Source organism: Lissotriton vulgaris, chromosome 5, assembly GCF_964263255.1.
Source record: "Lissotriton vulgaris chromosome 5, aLisVul1.2, whole genome shotgun sequence".
NCBI lineage: Eukaryota > Metazoa > Chordata > Amphibia > Caudata > Salamandridae > Lissotriton > Lissotriton vulgaris.
The window spans coordinates 1,347,070,710-1,347,087,743 of NC_141693.1; the positions used below are offsets into that span (position 1 = coordinate 1,347,070,710).

At 45.8% G+C, this 17,034-nt stretch overlaps 1 protein-coding gene and 1 long non-coding RNA gene across 4 annotated transcripts in view; one reads left to right on the forward strand and one right to left on the reverse strand.

Annotated features, from left to right (window-relative positions):
- Positions 1-1,125: 1,125 nt before the first annotated feature.
- On the reverse strand, positions 1,126-7,718 carry LOC147712579 (uncharacterized). The gene is made up of 3 exons (XR_015296008.1): positions 7,592-7,718; positions 5,438-5,637; positions 1,126-4,948 (listed from the first exon to the last, which is right to left on the reverse strand). It is a non-coding gene; the product is annotated as an uncharacterized LOC147712579 (long non-coding RNA).
- Positions 7,671-17,034, forward strand: part of SIKE1 (suppressor of IKBKE 1) — a 141,296-nt gene continuing 131,932 nt past the window's right edge. The window contains exon 1 of one of the 3 annotated variants that reach the window (XM_086923279.1): positions 7,671-7,790. Coding sequence is in view for 1 of the 3 variants with exons in the window: in XM_086923277.1 (XP_086779403.1) it covers positions 7,851-7,860 (10 nt within the window). In the remaining 2 variants the exon portion in view is untranslated. Of the gene's footprint in view, positions 7,865-17,034 lie in introns of all 3 variants that reach the window. The other 2 variants (XM_086923277.1, XM_086923278.1) reach the window with 2 other exon arrangements.

The following is a 17,034-nucleotide window of genomic DNA, read 5'->3' on the forward strand; positions in this document are numbered from 1 at the left end:
GTGAGCAGGGGTTATTTTAGTAGTCTATCCCTCTTACCCTGACTAGAAGTAAGGGCCCCTACTTGGACAAAGGTGCAAACCATTGCCAACTAGAGACCCCTATTTCTATCAGTCCCAATTACCACAGCAAAAAATGTTTATGGTGGGGAAATGATATTACACAGTGCTTAGCAAACCAAAGGTCATTGAGCTTAGGGGTGTAGCCAAAGGTGTAGCTAAAAACAAAGGGCCTCATTGATGAGGAATTGACTTAGGGCAGCACTGCAAGTCTTCTTGCTGCACTGCCCTATAACAATGTTAAAGGGCAGGAATGTGCCGTATTTATGAAATACGGTGCATTCCAGTTCTTTTCCCTTCACAAACTGCTGCCTAGCACCAACGTAGGCAGGATTGTTTTTGTACGAGAAGAGGCACCTTCCTTCACCAAAACATTCCTGGGGGGTGTTTTCCTATTTCTATGTGAGCTGCAGAATACAGCACACATGGAAAGAGGAAAAACTAGGAGAAATGAAATAATTCTCCTCGTTACACCTCCACGGGAGAGGCGCCAGTTTTTGGAGTTGCCCCAGGTTAACGTTATTTTGTAAATATGGGTCAGCATCAAAATCCATGGGCTTTGCGTGGTAACCCCACGCAACGCCCATGGAATACCTTGACGCAGAGTAAGGCAACGCAGTGACTTACGCTGCTATGTCTTACTCCATATCTATGAGGCAATGCAAAGCCATGCAGGGTGACTTTGCTCTGCCTCATAGATATGGTTGAGATGCTTGCACCACCAGAGTATCAAAAAAAGTGACCCTCTGGCTATGCAAGCCTTTCACCTTCAGGTATCTATATATAAAATAATGGGCAGCGTAAATGAAAAATAAATAAAAAAGTTCTCTCAGTGGGAAATGCACTGTAGTACATTATGAAACCTATATTAGTTAATGCGCTGCAGAGGTCTGTGTGTAACCAGAGAACCACATAAATAAATCTTGATTGGTGCAGTGGAGAATAGTGATGTGTATCTTTAGTGCTATGAAGTCACAGCCTGTGACGGAAAGCACTGTGAATATGTAAGTCAGTTTTTTATACTTGCATTACACACAGGGTAAGATAGAATACTGAAAAACGTGTGAATAGTTTTACAATTGGTTGAAAAGCTTTATTCGATATGCAAAGATATCTTACAAGCATAACATACATAAAAACAACATTTTTTAAAATAAGAACAAAAAAGTACAGTATGTCATACATTTTTAAAAAGGTAAAATTTTAGGGGACTCCCTAAAATAAATTAGCTAAAAAGGAATTAAATCAATAAAGACAATCTATTGCAACGTATCAACCAGGAACGTTTTAAAAATTTTGAGACACCACAGACTATAGGTGGAGAAGTATCAGTCAATAAAATTCGGAGAGCCACCAAATGCATGCGTGTTCCCAGTCGTTTAAAAAGGGGTTTCAACCAGTATTTCCTTGGATGGATATAGTCTGGGCACTCAAAGAGTACATGTGCCACCGTCTCAGGCCTGGTTGGTCAACAAGCGCAAAAGGGGGATAAATGAGCATAGGACTTCCACTTTGATACAGTTGCTCTTAGCGGGAGGGTGCCAACTCTAAACTTGAAGTAAAGGGCCCTGTCCACTGGCATAGTAATTAGGTCCATGTAGGGTTCATATGATACCACGTCCTTTATTTGGAGGAACGCTGCCGTCGAATTGCAATGAATAGTTTTACAATAAAATGGTGCTTTCAAAATATAGGTTTTAGTAATATCAGAGCGTAGTTTTACATAACTGTCCCTTCAACACCTCTTTACGGGCACTAAGGGCTGTTTAAATGCAGTTAAAAGTAAAAGCAATAACTTCCCAGCCCAGGTGTTAACTCTCTGCATTTCCACTCAAAAACACACTTCTTTGTCTTCACAATGAGCCAGAACTGCTCCTAAGCATCCTTAGTGCCCTAAGTATCTTGCAGATTAACAGATAAGGCACATTTGCCTTTCATTCAGGCCTTTCATTCAGGCAAGAAGCTGATAACGATCTCAATTAGCTGTCCCAGGATGGCTGTCTTTTTGCAGGGACAAGTGAAGCTGGGGAATCTGCGACCCCCTTCCTAGGACTCCACGACCCCCCTGGGGGTCGTGCCCCACAGTTTGAAGACCTCTGGTATAAAGGATTCAGCGTTGAACCTGTTTGCAGCTGCAAAAATAACAGTGCTTGCACTTGCTTTCTGCCATGAAGAACTTGCACTGTTAGGTCTCTATAAACGTTATTTAGACCAATTTTATGCCAGCCATGGAATGGAAAGGCCTCTATCACAGGCCAGGCAGGCAGTGATTATGCTTTTAGTGAGTGAGACTTCCTTAATTTTCCAAATGGATTATAGTCACAGAAGGGGGGGGACGATAAAGAATAAGGTCATTAAGGTATGTTAAGCCCCACTTCACGTGGCAAATGCAGTGGGAATCCAATCTGGAGTCGGTATAATTTTCCTACAGAACCGGTTTTCTTCCCTCTGCAAAGCTGTGGGTTCTACGACTCCCCAAATCCCTGCCCCATATCTTGCTATTGGCACACATTGGGCAGAATATATTTGTAACGAGGGGATACCCACTGTTTTTGATAACTTCATCCTACTCTGATAAATGTGGGGGTCCAGGACCGTGTGAGCTAAATGTGACCCCCAAGTAGGAAAAAGTGCAGGTGCTTAGTATGACTCACTGCCAAACTCACTCCTCGAGAGGTCTTCTGGTGTATCAACATGTACAAAGTGTCTCCGTGCACACCAAGTATCCTGCACAGTGATAATGGAAAGTTGGCCACTCTAAAATGAGTGGCCTCAAAAGCCCGTTCTCCAGAATCCAGTTCCCTACTTGTAGCTAGCTCTTTCTGCCCACGTTTTTTTTTTATGAATTCTGTCACTTTTACTATTCATGTTAGTACAAAATAAATACATGCCCCATAATGCAACGAAAACGCAGGACTTGATCAGATAATCAAGTTTAGTGAACTTCCCCTGCTTGGAGCTCTCAGCAGGCTTTCCCACGGCTGACGACATCCTAACTTTAATGTCCCGGACCTCGCTCTTGGGGATTCTATCACAGGACCGGAGGCTTCAGACTATGCTTCAATTTCCAATTATTTTTCTCGCTCTATGTCCCTGACCCGTCTTTTTGGGTGCCTGCAACAACTCATTTTACTGGGGGAGTCATAAGCATCTTATTCCGCGAGAGGAATCCCTTTTTTCGCTCAGCCCGCGCACCACTTTCTCTCGAACCAAGAAGTCCACTTTTTTTTTGCAAAGCAGGCTGACTGCTGCTCTATAACCAGGCGCTCGATTTAAAGCATTTTTAAAAGGAAAAAGGGCGGCATACTCAGCGCCTCAGCAGGGGCAGTAGGAGTTATATTAATGCAATTTAAACTAACGTTTTAGTTGATCCAAAAGCAACAATTTGGACTGTCACAGACTCACAGTTAAACCAACCAAAGCTGAAGGCTGCCTCAGTTGTAGCCAATCCAAGAAACCAAAATGTGGACCAATGAGAGTCTGCGCTTCTTCGATGTTACAACTAAGAGCAGTAAATATCGAACTGGACAAAATCGCCTCGGCAGTGTTCTATATACTACAGAGGCACGTGAAGACTCAATAGCCAATGAGCATATGGGAATTTTGGGCAGCGCACTATGATTGGCTACAGGCTAAGCAGTGGTCTAATCCTAGACCGCCTTACATGTTTTGGTTCCCTCCCACTTCTAGTAGACTTCCCAATATGTTCAAATATAGGATTGGCTATCATCCAACCCGGAAGCATTGCCGTTAATGTACTAACGTCTGTCAAAAGACCAACAGCAGAGTAAGGCCGTTTAACTGGTTTTTACAAACGGTGAGTGCAAGTAGCAAATAAGTAAAATATTGTGTAAGAGAATCATCTTTGTGTCAGAGAGCATAGCATACATGGTGTTTGTGTGAGACAGACGACAGATCAGCTACATCTACCCATGTCAAAAAGGAAGATCATCCTGGACTCATCTGATGATTACAGTCAGGCTATTCCTGCCATTATCTGGGGAAGTCATCCCAAGCCATCCTGAAGTATGCCTGTAGGACAAAAAATTTAAATGTGATGACGAACCTAGACTCATCACAAAAACTAAAGTAGGATGGTGTTCTGATGACTTCTACTGGCAGGGAGTGATTACCTTTTACAACTCCACGAATACTAATTGACAACTTCAGGATGAGGGAGAATTACTCCAGGATGGGTTCTAGCTAATTTAAGTTTGACTGTCAATTATTCCAGGATAATCCTATAACCGCTCCAGGATGGAAGTGGATTACTCTGGAATGATCCCATGACAATTTCTGGATGAGTGTGGATTATTCCTGGATGATCCTATGACAGCTTCAGGATGGCTATTGATTACATCAGACTGGCCCCATTATATTTTCAGAATGAGTGTTGATTACTCTAGGATGACGTGGTGAAAGGGAGGCATGTTTTTGCCCTTGATATTTGGATTTAAGCGGAGACTCCAAGACAAGTTCATTTTCACGGTCTGATGCATCATTTTTAGTTGTGGATTTTTGATGGACACTAGCCATCCCTGCTAAAAAGGGCCAGGTTTTCAAGTTTCTGCAAATTCATCCGCGAACTTGCATCACCAGGCTGAGAAGTTGTGCTTTCAGCATGAGCTTTGTTACCAACTCTTATATAATCCAGTCCACTCTGCTTGGCTTTTTTGTCCTTGCATCTTTTCTCTGCAATTTCTTCCTCTTGTAGTTCGCGTAACAACCTCTTAAGTCTACCAGCGCTTCCCCGATTGCCACAGTCCATTAACATCTGCTTTTTCTCCAGTGTCCTTTGAAGTAACACCTGTTTTAGACCCTCTGTCGTGCCAGAAAAGCTTGCAATTATCTCTTGAAAAATATCCTGAATCATTAAGACACTGTTTCTTCACTAAAAAAAAAAAGCAAGAGAAAAAATATATATATTTACATATTAACTTCAAAACAGAAAAGAACACATTGACCACTTGCAATATATCTTCACGCTCTAGCCATAATATATAAATAAAGAGGTATTGATAATAAAGGACAAATGTACAATCTATCCATAACCAAGTAAGTAAGTTTTCCTTAATAGACAGTACACATTGTAAGCCTGAACTTGAACCTCCTGAAAAAAGTTGCCTAAATAAAATAGTTTATCCAAAAATGGCTGCCTTATAGTAGTGCCACAAGCTAAACGTTTCAGTCCTTTTCATAAGTGTTACATTTGTCTCTGGGGAGCAATCCAAGGCATATGTGGGGACATGCATGTTCATTTTTACTGTCCATTATTGGATTAATTAATCACAAATGTAGGTTTTTACTGAAACAGGTTGGTAATTTGTACCGTTATCCTGCAGTCGCAAACTTATTATAAAGGTTTACTTATTGTGCTTACCAGATGATTGGAACAGAATCATAGCTTTAAAATATCTCTTCGGTGATTGGCTGACCAGCTTCATCTACATTTTCGACCAGCCATTTACAAAGAACTTCCCCAGGATTGTCCAAAAGCAGGAAGTCACCATCTTTTCGAACACACACAGAATGATTGCGAGTGAAAAACAGGACGTTGAATGAAGCCATGATTATATCCTGCTAGATATAAAAATCAGGAATTAGTTTGTATGTGGTTTAAGTTTCAAAGGTAAAATACAAAGCATATCAAACTGATTAACAGATTTAATTGGAGAAAAGCACCCCAAGAAGTACACTGACCTGGTGCAATTTCTATCTAATATGCCTAGATTTTGGACTACAAAGAAGTGTTTGGGCATGCACTGAAGGCCATTGAGGAAATTACCTAATAATCAACTTTATTTTTGGAGAGCCAGAGTGTATGCTTAGGTCTTGCTGCTCAGGACAAATAGTAATAGCATAGTAGAGGCATTATGAGAGAAATAGAAGAACTATCAATAAGTGAACTTTCACACTGGGGTTTGTGACGGAAATCAAGTTACCTATCCCCACAGATGCATAGAGAGTCAGATGCCTGCTACCCTCTGCCCACCGGCACCCCCAACATGAAAAGACAAGCGTTAAAAATGCAATAGGTTTCACCTTTTATTAAGCTAAAGATATTAGCTTTGCTAGTAGTATTGTACGTTAATTGTGCAATATGTAATGGCTTTTATAAATGAAACAAAAGGCGTTAGAATGGCAAATACATAAAGCAAAAGCATTGGCATAGCCAATAGGTCTCCCCTCTGGGACCGTATAAGTGTTTTGCCAGAGGTGTTTGGAAGTTTGGTAAGAGATGCAATTTAACATAAAGGGATCCGATACCTCGTTGACACATGCAGTACCCGCAGTTCAAACGAGAAGAGGGCATGGGGAAACCTCTTATAAGATCTCAATCAATGGGGAAGGCACACGTTACTGCAACTTGTGCGTGCTTTCACCTTATAAATATTTAACACATGATCCGAGGCAGTTGAATGCTAGAAGCGAGAGAGCGCGCAAGGAAGGAGGGAGCGAGAGAGGGAGCGCGCAAGAAGAGAGAGCGCGCAAGGAGAGAGAGAGAGCGAGAGATATTAATGAGATTTATCTCAGGGCTCGATCCCTCTGCCTCAGTACTTTAGCAGTAGGTCAGGTTGTAACTGGATAATATATGGCTGGGATCGATAGTGGCAGATGTAACAAGACCTGCTTCATTTTTACAGAGATCTTAGCGGTCAAGGTAAATTAGCGCAAACAGGGAATACGTAATTGGCCCCATCTCAATAATATATACAAACGAATTAAAAACATTGCATGGACATGGAACGAAACCAGAATGATAGCCTGTTTTGCGAAAGTAGATATCGCAAGATGTTGGAATGCGTCGGACTACGTTTCCTAAATAGGGCGTAAACCTCAATCGCCACAGGCAACCAGGCCTCTCAATTACACAAATAGCAAACAAAATAAGGAACCAGCATTATAACTGCTAAGTTATTTGAAGCATTTATCCTTATGCTTTGAAACGCATCCATGAAAACTGCCAATGTTTTAGTAATTACAAGTTGCAAGGACACAAGTAATGCTCAACAATATACAATATTCACATAAATAAATGTGTTTAGCCTTCTTTGATTGACAACTTTTCAGTAGATCGAAAACTGTTCCATTTGGTCGAGAATCTTGAATACACGCAGGTGCACTTGGAACCAACATGGGACCTACAATATACGGGCAGTAATTTATTTTACCTTACGGCGTAGAACTTGCTGTAAAACACATTTTTTAGGCTTTTTGCAATTTTCCACAACTTACACAGGCACGCACTACGTCACACATACACATGCTCAAACACAAAAGGTGCATATTAAACAAGCAGGCAGGTTGATACAGACAAACATCAAACACACATAATACACACACATTGCAACGCAGGCATTCATTTTAACACGTACGAAGCATACACATGCAGGGAGCGGTGTCTGAATTTGCCCCCTAAATGAAAACTCGTGCTTTCCGAAAAATGAGGAAGCTGGTCTGGTACGGAAATTGAGCAGCTGGGACAGAGAGCGGAGGATCGATGCTGCTCTTTTTTAACAGCTGCAGCACTTACCTGAGAATACGCTGGAATCGATGAAAGAAGTGGAGTTGGAAAGATAAAGAGACCGATGCCAATCCATCTGTCCCTTTAATGGCCATTGCACTCACGGCAGTCTTCGTTCTTGCCGCAGAACAATGGCGTCACTTCCGGCGCTCCCGGATGTGCGTAGGCTTTTGCTAGAGGAATCCACCGGCTTCCGGTATATGAAAAGGTGAGAGAGCTGCTCTCCATTGAGGATCTGCGGTTCGAGTCCCAGCCATCCGGCAGACTGATGGTTTACAGTAGGTGATTTTGGCATTGTGTTCGAGGCAGCTGTGCTTTTTATAAATGTATTTTAGTATTGTGATGGAGTGAATTCGGCAGTCACCATGACGACAAAGCTTGTTTTCGTTTGCAAGACCTATTCCTCGGGCCATGAGCAGGTCTGTCCGCAGTTGTTTAAAGAGTCTAACAATCGGATTCCACTAAACTATGTGTTTATGGAAATACTCTATGAAGGAAGTGCAGCCTGGGGGTACAGAAAGTATCATATCACAGCAGTGCCTCCCGGCATTCCGCATTCATAAAAAGTTTGGGGGTTTGTAGGGCTTTTGGATTTTAAGGCGTACATGGTCATTTTAGGGTTGAGGGTGGGTTTGTGTTTTGGGGGGCCAGGTGTAATTTAAGGGTTTAGAGCATGTTTGGGGTGCGAGGGTTCATTTTAGGGTTTAAGGTGTGTTTGGGTTTTAGGGTACAAGGGTTAATATTAGGGTTTAGGGTGTGTTTGTGTTTGGTGTGCAAGGGTTAATTTGGGGGTTCAGGGTGTGTTTGGGTTTTGGGGTGCAAGGGTTAATTTGGGGGCTCAGTTGTGTTTGGGTTTTGGGGTGCCAGGGTTAATTTTAGGGTTTAAGGTGTGTTTGTGTTTTAGGGTACAAGGGTTAGTTAATATTAGGGTTTAGGGCAGAGGTCTTCAAACTTTTTGATGCCGAGACCCCCTTGTAAAACCTTTTTAGGCGTAAGGACCCCCTTCCGACAAAAGTTTCTAGAAACTGGTACTCCTCATCATCAACTTTTGACAACCATAAATGCGCCTGTTAGACCTCATCACATCCATCCATCATTCATCCACCCACACTTTCACACATCCATCCACCCTTTCATCCTCCCATCCATACATACATACATACATCCTTCATCCATCCACCCTTTCATCCTCCCATCCATACATCCATCCTTCATCCATCCACCCTTTCATCCTCCCATCCATACATCCATCCTTCATCCATCCAGCCTTTCATCCTTCCATCCATACATCCATAATTCATCCATCCATCCATCCATTCACCCATCATTCATCCACCCATCTTTTTACACATCCATCCATCCATCATTCATCCATCCACCCTTTCATCCATCCATCCTTCATCCGTCCACCCTTTCATTCTTCCATCCATACATCTATCCTTCACCAATCTATCCTTCATCCATCCACCCTTTCATCCTTCCATCCATACATCCATCATTCATCCATCCACCCTTTCATCCATCCATTCACCTTCATTCATCCACCCATCTTTTTACACATCCATCCATCCATCATTCATCCATCCACCCTTTCATTCATCCATCCTTCATCCGTCCACCCTTTCATTCTTCCATCCATACATCTATCCTTCACCAATCTATCCTTCATCCATCCACCCTTTCATCCTTCCATCCATATATCCATCATACATTCATCCATCCATCCACTCATCATTCATCCACCCACCTTTTCACACATCCATCCATCCTTCAGCCTTTCATCCATACATCCATCCATCCATCCACTCATCATTCATCCACCCACCTTTTCACACATCCATCCATCCATCCATCCTTCAGCCTTACATCATCCATCCACCCATCATTCATCCACCCACCTTTTCTGTGCCTCTCTCATGGGGGGGGGGGGGGGGGGCAGTATCTCTCTGCGTCGTCTTCCTTCTTTCCCGCTCATGGGAGGGCATCTCTGTGCCTCCCTGCTGGGGGCGGGGGACGTGTCACGGGACCTACACCTCCAGGTGCGCAACATCCATTGAACTCAAAGGGCTACACTACAGCCACTCCCCCACCCCCCCCAGCTCCCCCCAGCTCGTGTATGTGAGCCCGGCTGTAACTGCTTAAGGGACACACACACAGTCACACCCAAGTACTTGACAGGTCTTTAAAAGACCTTTTACTTGTTAATGAGGCCTTGATGTTTTTCACACCTCGGTGTGAATTAGGCCTCCGCCGTGAGCACCAGCCCAATGCCAGGAACTGCACTCTGCAGAATCTGCGACCCCCTTCCCGGGACTCCACGACCCCCCTGGGGGTCGCGCCCCACAGATTGAAGACCGCTGGTTTAGGGTGTGTTTGGGTTTGGTGTGCAAGGGTTAATTTGGGGGTTCAGGGTGTGTTTGGGGTTTGGGGTGTCATGGTTAATTTTAGGGTTTAGGGTGTGTTTGGGTTTGGGGTGCAAGGGTTAATTTGGGGGTTCAGGGTGTGTTTGGGTTTTGGGGTGCCAGGGTTAATATTGGGGTTCAGGGTGTGTTTGGGTCTTGGGGTGCAAGGGTTAATATTGGGGTTCAGGGTGTGTTTGGATTTTGGGGTGCAAGGGTTAATTTGGGGGTTCAAGGTGTGTTTGGGTTTTGGGGCTCCCAGCTGCAGGAGGTCAGACCTTTATCTGCAATTCATTGTGCAATCATCCAACAGTTTGCATTTTTCTGGAAAACTGAAACCAAAGTGGTGGACGTGCTCTTTAAATAGACAAACAATTCCTGTTAAATCACCAGACGCAAAAACATCTTATTGAAAACACAATAGTACCTTTGAAGTATTCAGATGCTTATTTTCAAATCACCCCAAAGTCACCAGGAACAATGTCATCTTGTAAAGTTATCGGAGAGTCATTTACAAGTCATCCTCAGATCATCAGGAATAATGACACCTACTAAAGTCATCAGATACTAATTTTCAAGTCATCCTCAAATCATCAGGCTGAGCTTCTGCAGCTTGCTGATGACTTCAAGAGCTTGATGATGTCTGATGACGTGTAAATGACTTCTAAGGTAGTTGGATGATCATCCATTGACTCTGGGATGGCTTCTAAAGTAATTCTGTTTGACCTGGGTATGTGTATGGTATTTCTAGAGAGGGAACCTAAGCGAAAGGCGACACAGGTAAAAGGGCAGCACAAAGTTAACGCTTGATAGAATGGTAGCTGGATTATGAACAGTTAGTGCATTGTGATGTAAAGTTCTTTGAAGAGGCGAGTCTTCAACTATTTCCTAACTTGGAGCAGCCTTCGAATAGTCCTTATTGATTTGGGGATGTTTTTCCAGATTCTAGGTGCATTATTAGAAAAAGCATATTGCCTTCTTTTTTCGTTTTTTCCCCACTTCATTTCTTAGTCTACAGTCTGATGGTATCCTGACTGTGGGAACACCAACAACCACCATAGCTTGTCTGCAAGATAAGGAAGCGTAGGGGGTTATTGGTCATGATGGCTTTGTAAAGAATGCAGCTGGTTTTGAAGATGGTGCGGTTAGGCAAGGGGAGCCGTTGGAGTTCCGTTAGGATGGGGGTGACATGATAATATTTCCTCTGGCCCTCGATGCAACGTGCTGCAGTATGTAGAATGTCCTTAAGGGTGCCAGTGTGGGGCTATGGAAGGCCATGGAGCAGGGCATTACCTCCAACCAGATGCAAGAGTAGGAGGGGTGGAATAGCAGTTCTGAAGTTGCTTTCTATAATAATGTTTTCACTTTGTTTAAAGAGATGGTTGGTACCAGACCATCTTTGTTTTTAGGACCATGTATCCTTGAGGGTGAGATTGATGACCAGTGTAAATCCAAGTGACTTGGAATTTGGTGAAAGTTGGGGTTTGAAGCAGTCCAGATTAAGCCAGGTTTGTTCTATTTCTTGTGTGTTCCTGCCAGACAACAGGAATTCTGGGTTAATTTGATTTGGTTGAATTTCAGGTAGGCGCTGGACAGCCAGGGGGTAATGATTTGTAGGCAGTGTTTGCGATGCTGGATGTCTGAAGGAGAGGAGACTTCCCAGTAGAATTGTATATCATCAGCATATTGGCAAATGCTGTTATCTGTGAATTATGTGTATTTGTAAATTGCACTATCATCTGCAAGAGTAACCTGGTGCTGAGCGGGTTTGTGTGCCTAGCCCAGCCTAGGGTAGTTAGGTTAATTGAAAAGAAAGCCAGATCTTCAGCTTCTTGCTCCAAGAAGAGAGAAGGTGGGTCTGATATGTTGTGGGAGGTTCTTCCATGCTTTAGGAGCGATGTAAAAGAATGCCCGTCCTGGTCTGGTTATGTGAACATGGGATGTGTGGAAGTCAGAGTCCTGCAGAGCAGACGTATCTGGGTAGTTGATGGAATAAGATGCAACTTTTCAGTTGAGTGGGACCATGTGTAGTGCCTTGAATATGTGTGTGAGACGTTTGAAATTAGCATGTTTGTGTGTCTGGACTCTGGAGCTCCCCGAGGTGTGATGTGAATTCTTTGTGGAAGGTTGGGTCTGAGTTTGGATTCCCTGTTCTGGATGCTTTGTAGTTTTCCAGTGATTTACTTGGGATTTTGGCGAAGAGAGTATTCCTGTGACAAGGACATGAGTGACGTTATTTCTGGTGTTGCTTGGAAGCTATTTGAAGATCTTCATCAATATTTGTAGGGTGTGGAAGCAAGACGCAGCAACAGTTTTGAATTATGCGGTCACGTCCAGTTTGCTATCAATGATAACTCCAAGGTTTCTGGCATAGGTGCTGAGTGTGGATCCGAGTTTGGCCATCCACCAGATGTATCCCATGGAGAGGGGTTTTTGATGAAGATTATTACTCCTATCCTGTGGGTGTTGAGCTTGAGACAAATAACTTTCATCCCATTACCAATTTCAGTGAAGTAGGTGGTAAACTTGTTTCTCGTGGTGTTTCTCGTGTTGGTGGTCTTGTCCGAGAGGAGCGCCATGGGCTCCATGCAGAGGTTGATGATGACAGGAGGCAGTGTAAAAGCCTAGGAGACGACTCTGCAGGTTATAGGGTTCTTTTGGGACCTGGAGGTGCCCATGTGAACAAAATGGTGTCGGTTTGAACTGTAGAAGAAGATCCAATGAAGGACATTGCCTGTGAAATTGAGGATGGCATGGTCTACTGTGTGGAAGGTAGGGCTCATCTTTATCTGTGGTCAGAAGGGATTTGTCTATCTGCCTGCAAAGCTAAGCTATGTGTTTATGTGGGCAGAGTACAGTTTTGTGCAGAAGGGGGGTCGGCCAAGATGGCGGATGACTGAGTCATGTTTCTTTGTCCTCGCCACTTAATTAGCTCCCTAAAGCACCCTTCCGGATAGCCTTGAATGTCCCCTTGGCCATGTCCATACTGGGCGACACGAAAGGGCAAGCTGCTGAACCTGTGGAACACGGTTGTCCGATCCCCAGGGTGACGATTGAGGCAGGCCAGGGCCGCGCTCTTGTTGCAAGATGGCCGCAGTCGGCTTGAGTTAAAGTTATGCGTCCTGCCCGGCTGCACTTCCACTCAGGCTTCCAGGGCAGGTGCGACCCTACAGCCCATTGTGACCAGCAGAGAGCGTGCTCCTCGAGCAGCCCCACAGAAGACTGCGTGGTGAGCCCGCTGCGGGTCACTCTTCCACCCCAGCGACGACCATTGGGGGGCATCCGGCCTCTGGGCCTGGGTGGCTTCACAGGATCGGGGCGAAGGCGTGCACCTGGCGCCCGCATTGACTTATCTTCCAGTGTGGGGGGAGTGGACACAAGTGCCCCCTACAGCTTGCTGTGGGGGCATGAACGATGGTTGCCCCCTCACTGGGATCCCTGAGGGAATGACAGAGACTGCCTGGGAAGACTGCAGCACCACTGCCTGATCTTGGAGAACCTAAACCACGTGGATCTCTCGGGCTGCCTACTACTGTCTCGGCGACCCTTCTGCTGGGGCCCTTCGCCCGCCCACACAGCTTCCGGCCCTCTTGATGTCTTTCCCCACTGGACCGGGTCCTGACCTGGACACCTGTGAGCTACCCTCGGGACATCTGCCATAGCCCGCACCCGGGCGCAGAGCATTGGCTGTCCTTGTGCCCTACCGTACAGAGTCGGCAGCTGTGTTCTGGATAGCAAATAGGCAGCCGTCTGCAGACTGACCCCCATTGCAGAGGACCCACCTGACTTGGCTCCTACTCTGGGAGCTATCAAGCTTTTTAACCTTGGCGGCTGTGGTATGAGACCTGAGCAACCGTGCCCCCTTGGCATCCTCATTGCTCAGGAGGGATAACAGTGTGTCCCCTCCCTCTTCTTGTGGGGTGGGTGCCAGTGGACCTCCCTGGAGATTCCTGACATGGGGCTGGCCCAACTAAGGGCAAGTGAAGTTTCGCTACAGTCCTTGGTGTCCTGGAAGACTGGAGACATTTAGGCGGTCTGCCCTCCTTTCACTGGGCTCCCCCATTTAGATGCCTCAACCTGCTAATTTTGTGACTGACCATTGGGCCGCTTTATCTCCTCCCTCCACCCCCATTCTAAGGCCTGGAGCCACCCACGGTTGGACCTCATTTAAAGGGGCTACATAGAATTTATGACCTGCCTCTGTCTGCATTCCGCTGGGGCTCAGCTTGGGATGCCTGCCTGCAGATTCGGATCCCCTTCATGCAGAGTGATACGGGAGCCATGAATCACTCTAGATAAAGGGTTGTTTGCTTCCCGCCTCCTGGACTTCTCCTGGGCTTGGTCTACTTTGTCTGAGCCCCTGGGCGCTGCGCTCCTGGGGGGCAATCATTACAGCATCTTGACGGCCACCCTTTGGGCGACACACCCTGCTTCCACAAAGGGGGGGATAGTTGGAGCTGACTGCAGACCGCCTGCTATTGATAGCAGCCGGGTCATCACATTTGGGTGCTCAGCCTCGACTGTGTCTGTAGGGTGAAAAGAAACTATGCCTGGCCTGCTGTATCTTGTGCCGGCCATACCTGTGGCTTCGTGTTCGCCTAATTCACGTTCCCCCTCGATTGGATCATCCTTGACCCGACCCCCAACCCCCGCCCCCCCCCTTCCCATTTTGTTTTCTACTTCATAGAAGGATGCCATTATGTCGGCAATGAGGATGAAGAAAGACTGCTCCTTTAGGGATATGCTGACCAAGCCCTGCAGAGAGGCAGCAGGAGACAAGGTACCTGCAACCACTATGGATCATCTCTCATAGCCTGATGAAACAGAGGGCCCCTTGACTCAGTCCTTCCTCAAGGCCTTATTCATGTCGCTATGAGATGATCTGCAAGCGGTGAAGAAAGACCTTTCGGCTGATTTGCGCAAAGTCTGCCGGGACCTAGAAGAGCTGGGTGACAAGGTCTCTGCTCTGGAGGAACAAGAGCCCAGGTGGGTTGAAGAAGTGGAGTGGCAGCAGGAAGAAGTTCTCCATCTGAAGAAACGGCTCGACCTACAAGCTCATGCTGAGGACTTGGAGAACAGCTCACGGTGTGACAATATACGCATAAAATGGGTTCCGACAAATGCAGAAGGTGCCGACTTAGGAGAGTAAACTGGGTCCCTCTTTTGACACATCTTGAGGGCATCGGCAGACAGACATAAACCGGGACTGGATCTATTGTGTGGGTCCACCAAAACCGGAGAAAACCCCTCCTTCGGACATCCTAGTCTGTGTCCACGATTTTCATATAAAGGAAAGCATCCTGTGCAACGCACGAGAGACCCACCCGATTCAGTTCAGAAGGGCACATGCTTGTGCTGTACCAAAACCTTGCATCGATTACCCTTCAGATGCGCTTAGACTATCGCCCTATCACTGCTCATCTAGGGGATGCTGGTATATTGTACTCCAGGGGACACCCCTTTCAGATTGTCTTTCCATGTGAGAGCGAGCTCCACCAAATCCAAGTGCTCTCTATTGCTGATCCTTCAACAGACAGTTGTACTGGAAGTAAGCACCGCCATTGGCAATGGTCCTGAAGCTCGCCTGCTAGCACGCAGCCTGATCCAGAGATTATGGTGTTGGAGAGGCAATCGGGGTTGAAGACGTTGACCGATGATGCTGACAAAACCAAGGTACTTTGAGGCCAAGAGAACCCCTGCAACACTGTTTTGTTCTCTAGGGCAGGGGGTAGGAGGAAGGTGGGGACGGGCACAGGACGTCTTTGGGACATTCTCCATCTCTACAGTTTCTCCTCTCCAGGGCTGTTTCCTACCTTTTGAGAACTTGACTGATCCTGATCATGTCCCTGTCTGCCTGGCCCGTGCTCTGCAACCTGCTCCTTTCCACAATGGACTTTTATTGTTATTGGTTTTGGGTTATTCCAGTTGGTTTTTGGGGGTTGTTTTTTGTGGGTTTTTACTCCCCCCCCCCAGATTTGGTTGATATTGGGCTTTTCACTATGCACATTTTGGGCTTACCTTTGCTGCATTCTTTGACAAACGGGTGCAGGGGTTCACACAGTTTTCTTACCCCCTTCCCTGTTTTCCAGGATCTTAAGTTCACCAGCCTCAATGTAAGGGGCCTGAAAAATCCTATTAAACTGTCCGCTGTTCTCTCACTATTAGAACAATGTGCAATCTACAGGAGACTCGTCTTCTCTCTAAAGATGTCCCCAGAATGCAATTCCCCTGGTTTACACTCCAAATCTTGTCTTCATGCCCCACTAAGTAAGGGGGGGTGTATCAGTTCTTTTTTCACAAGGGTTCAATGGGGAAATACTATCCACAGTCGCTGAGGATAAGGGGTGCCTCCTAGCAGCCTGGCTTAAGTGGACACCTTTCATTTCACTGTGGTGAACACTTATGCCCTTAACGAGCGCCAGGAATCTTTTATTACCAGCTCCTTGGTGCCTCTACTTAGATCTTGTGATGCCGCTATCCTGATAAGGTGGGGGGGGGGGGGGGCATGACCTTGGTTGTGGACACCAACCTGGATCGCTCAGGGCAACTCTCTGATCAAGTAGGGGCCTTCTCTGCAGCTGGTTTACAGTGACTGGCAGGCTTTGGGATGCAGGACATCGGGCGACTGCTGCAGCCATCGACCAGAGATTATACGTTTTACTCAGCAGCACGCAAAACATATGCACGCATTGACCATTTCCTTGCGACCTGACCCTATAAGCCCTTATTTCAAAGGCAGATATTGCCCCTTGGTTGCCCTCTGACCATGACCCCTCTCTTTTTCTCTCCGATTGAATGTGACCCGACCTAGGACTTCATGCTGGCGTCTTATAGAGACTCTGTTACAGTCCCCTACTATGATTAATTCGCTCTGAAAGGTGATTGTAGAATATCTCCAAGCAAACGACACTGGAGAGATATGCCTGCCATTGGTCTGGAAAGCCTTGAAGCTGATCGTGAGGAGGGAATTCATAGCAGTCTCCTCAGTGGAGAACTGCAGACGTCAAAACAAATAACAGCACTTGGAGATGTTTGTTGCGGAACTTGAGGCCA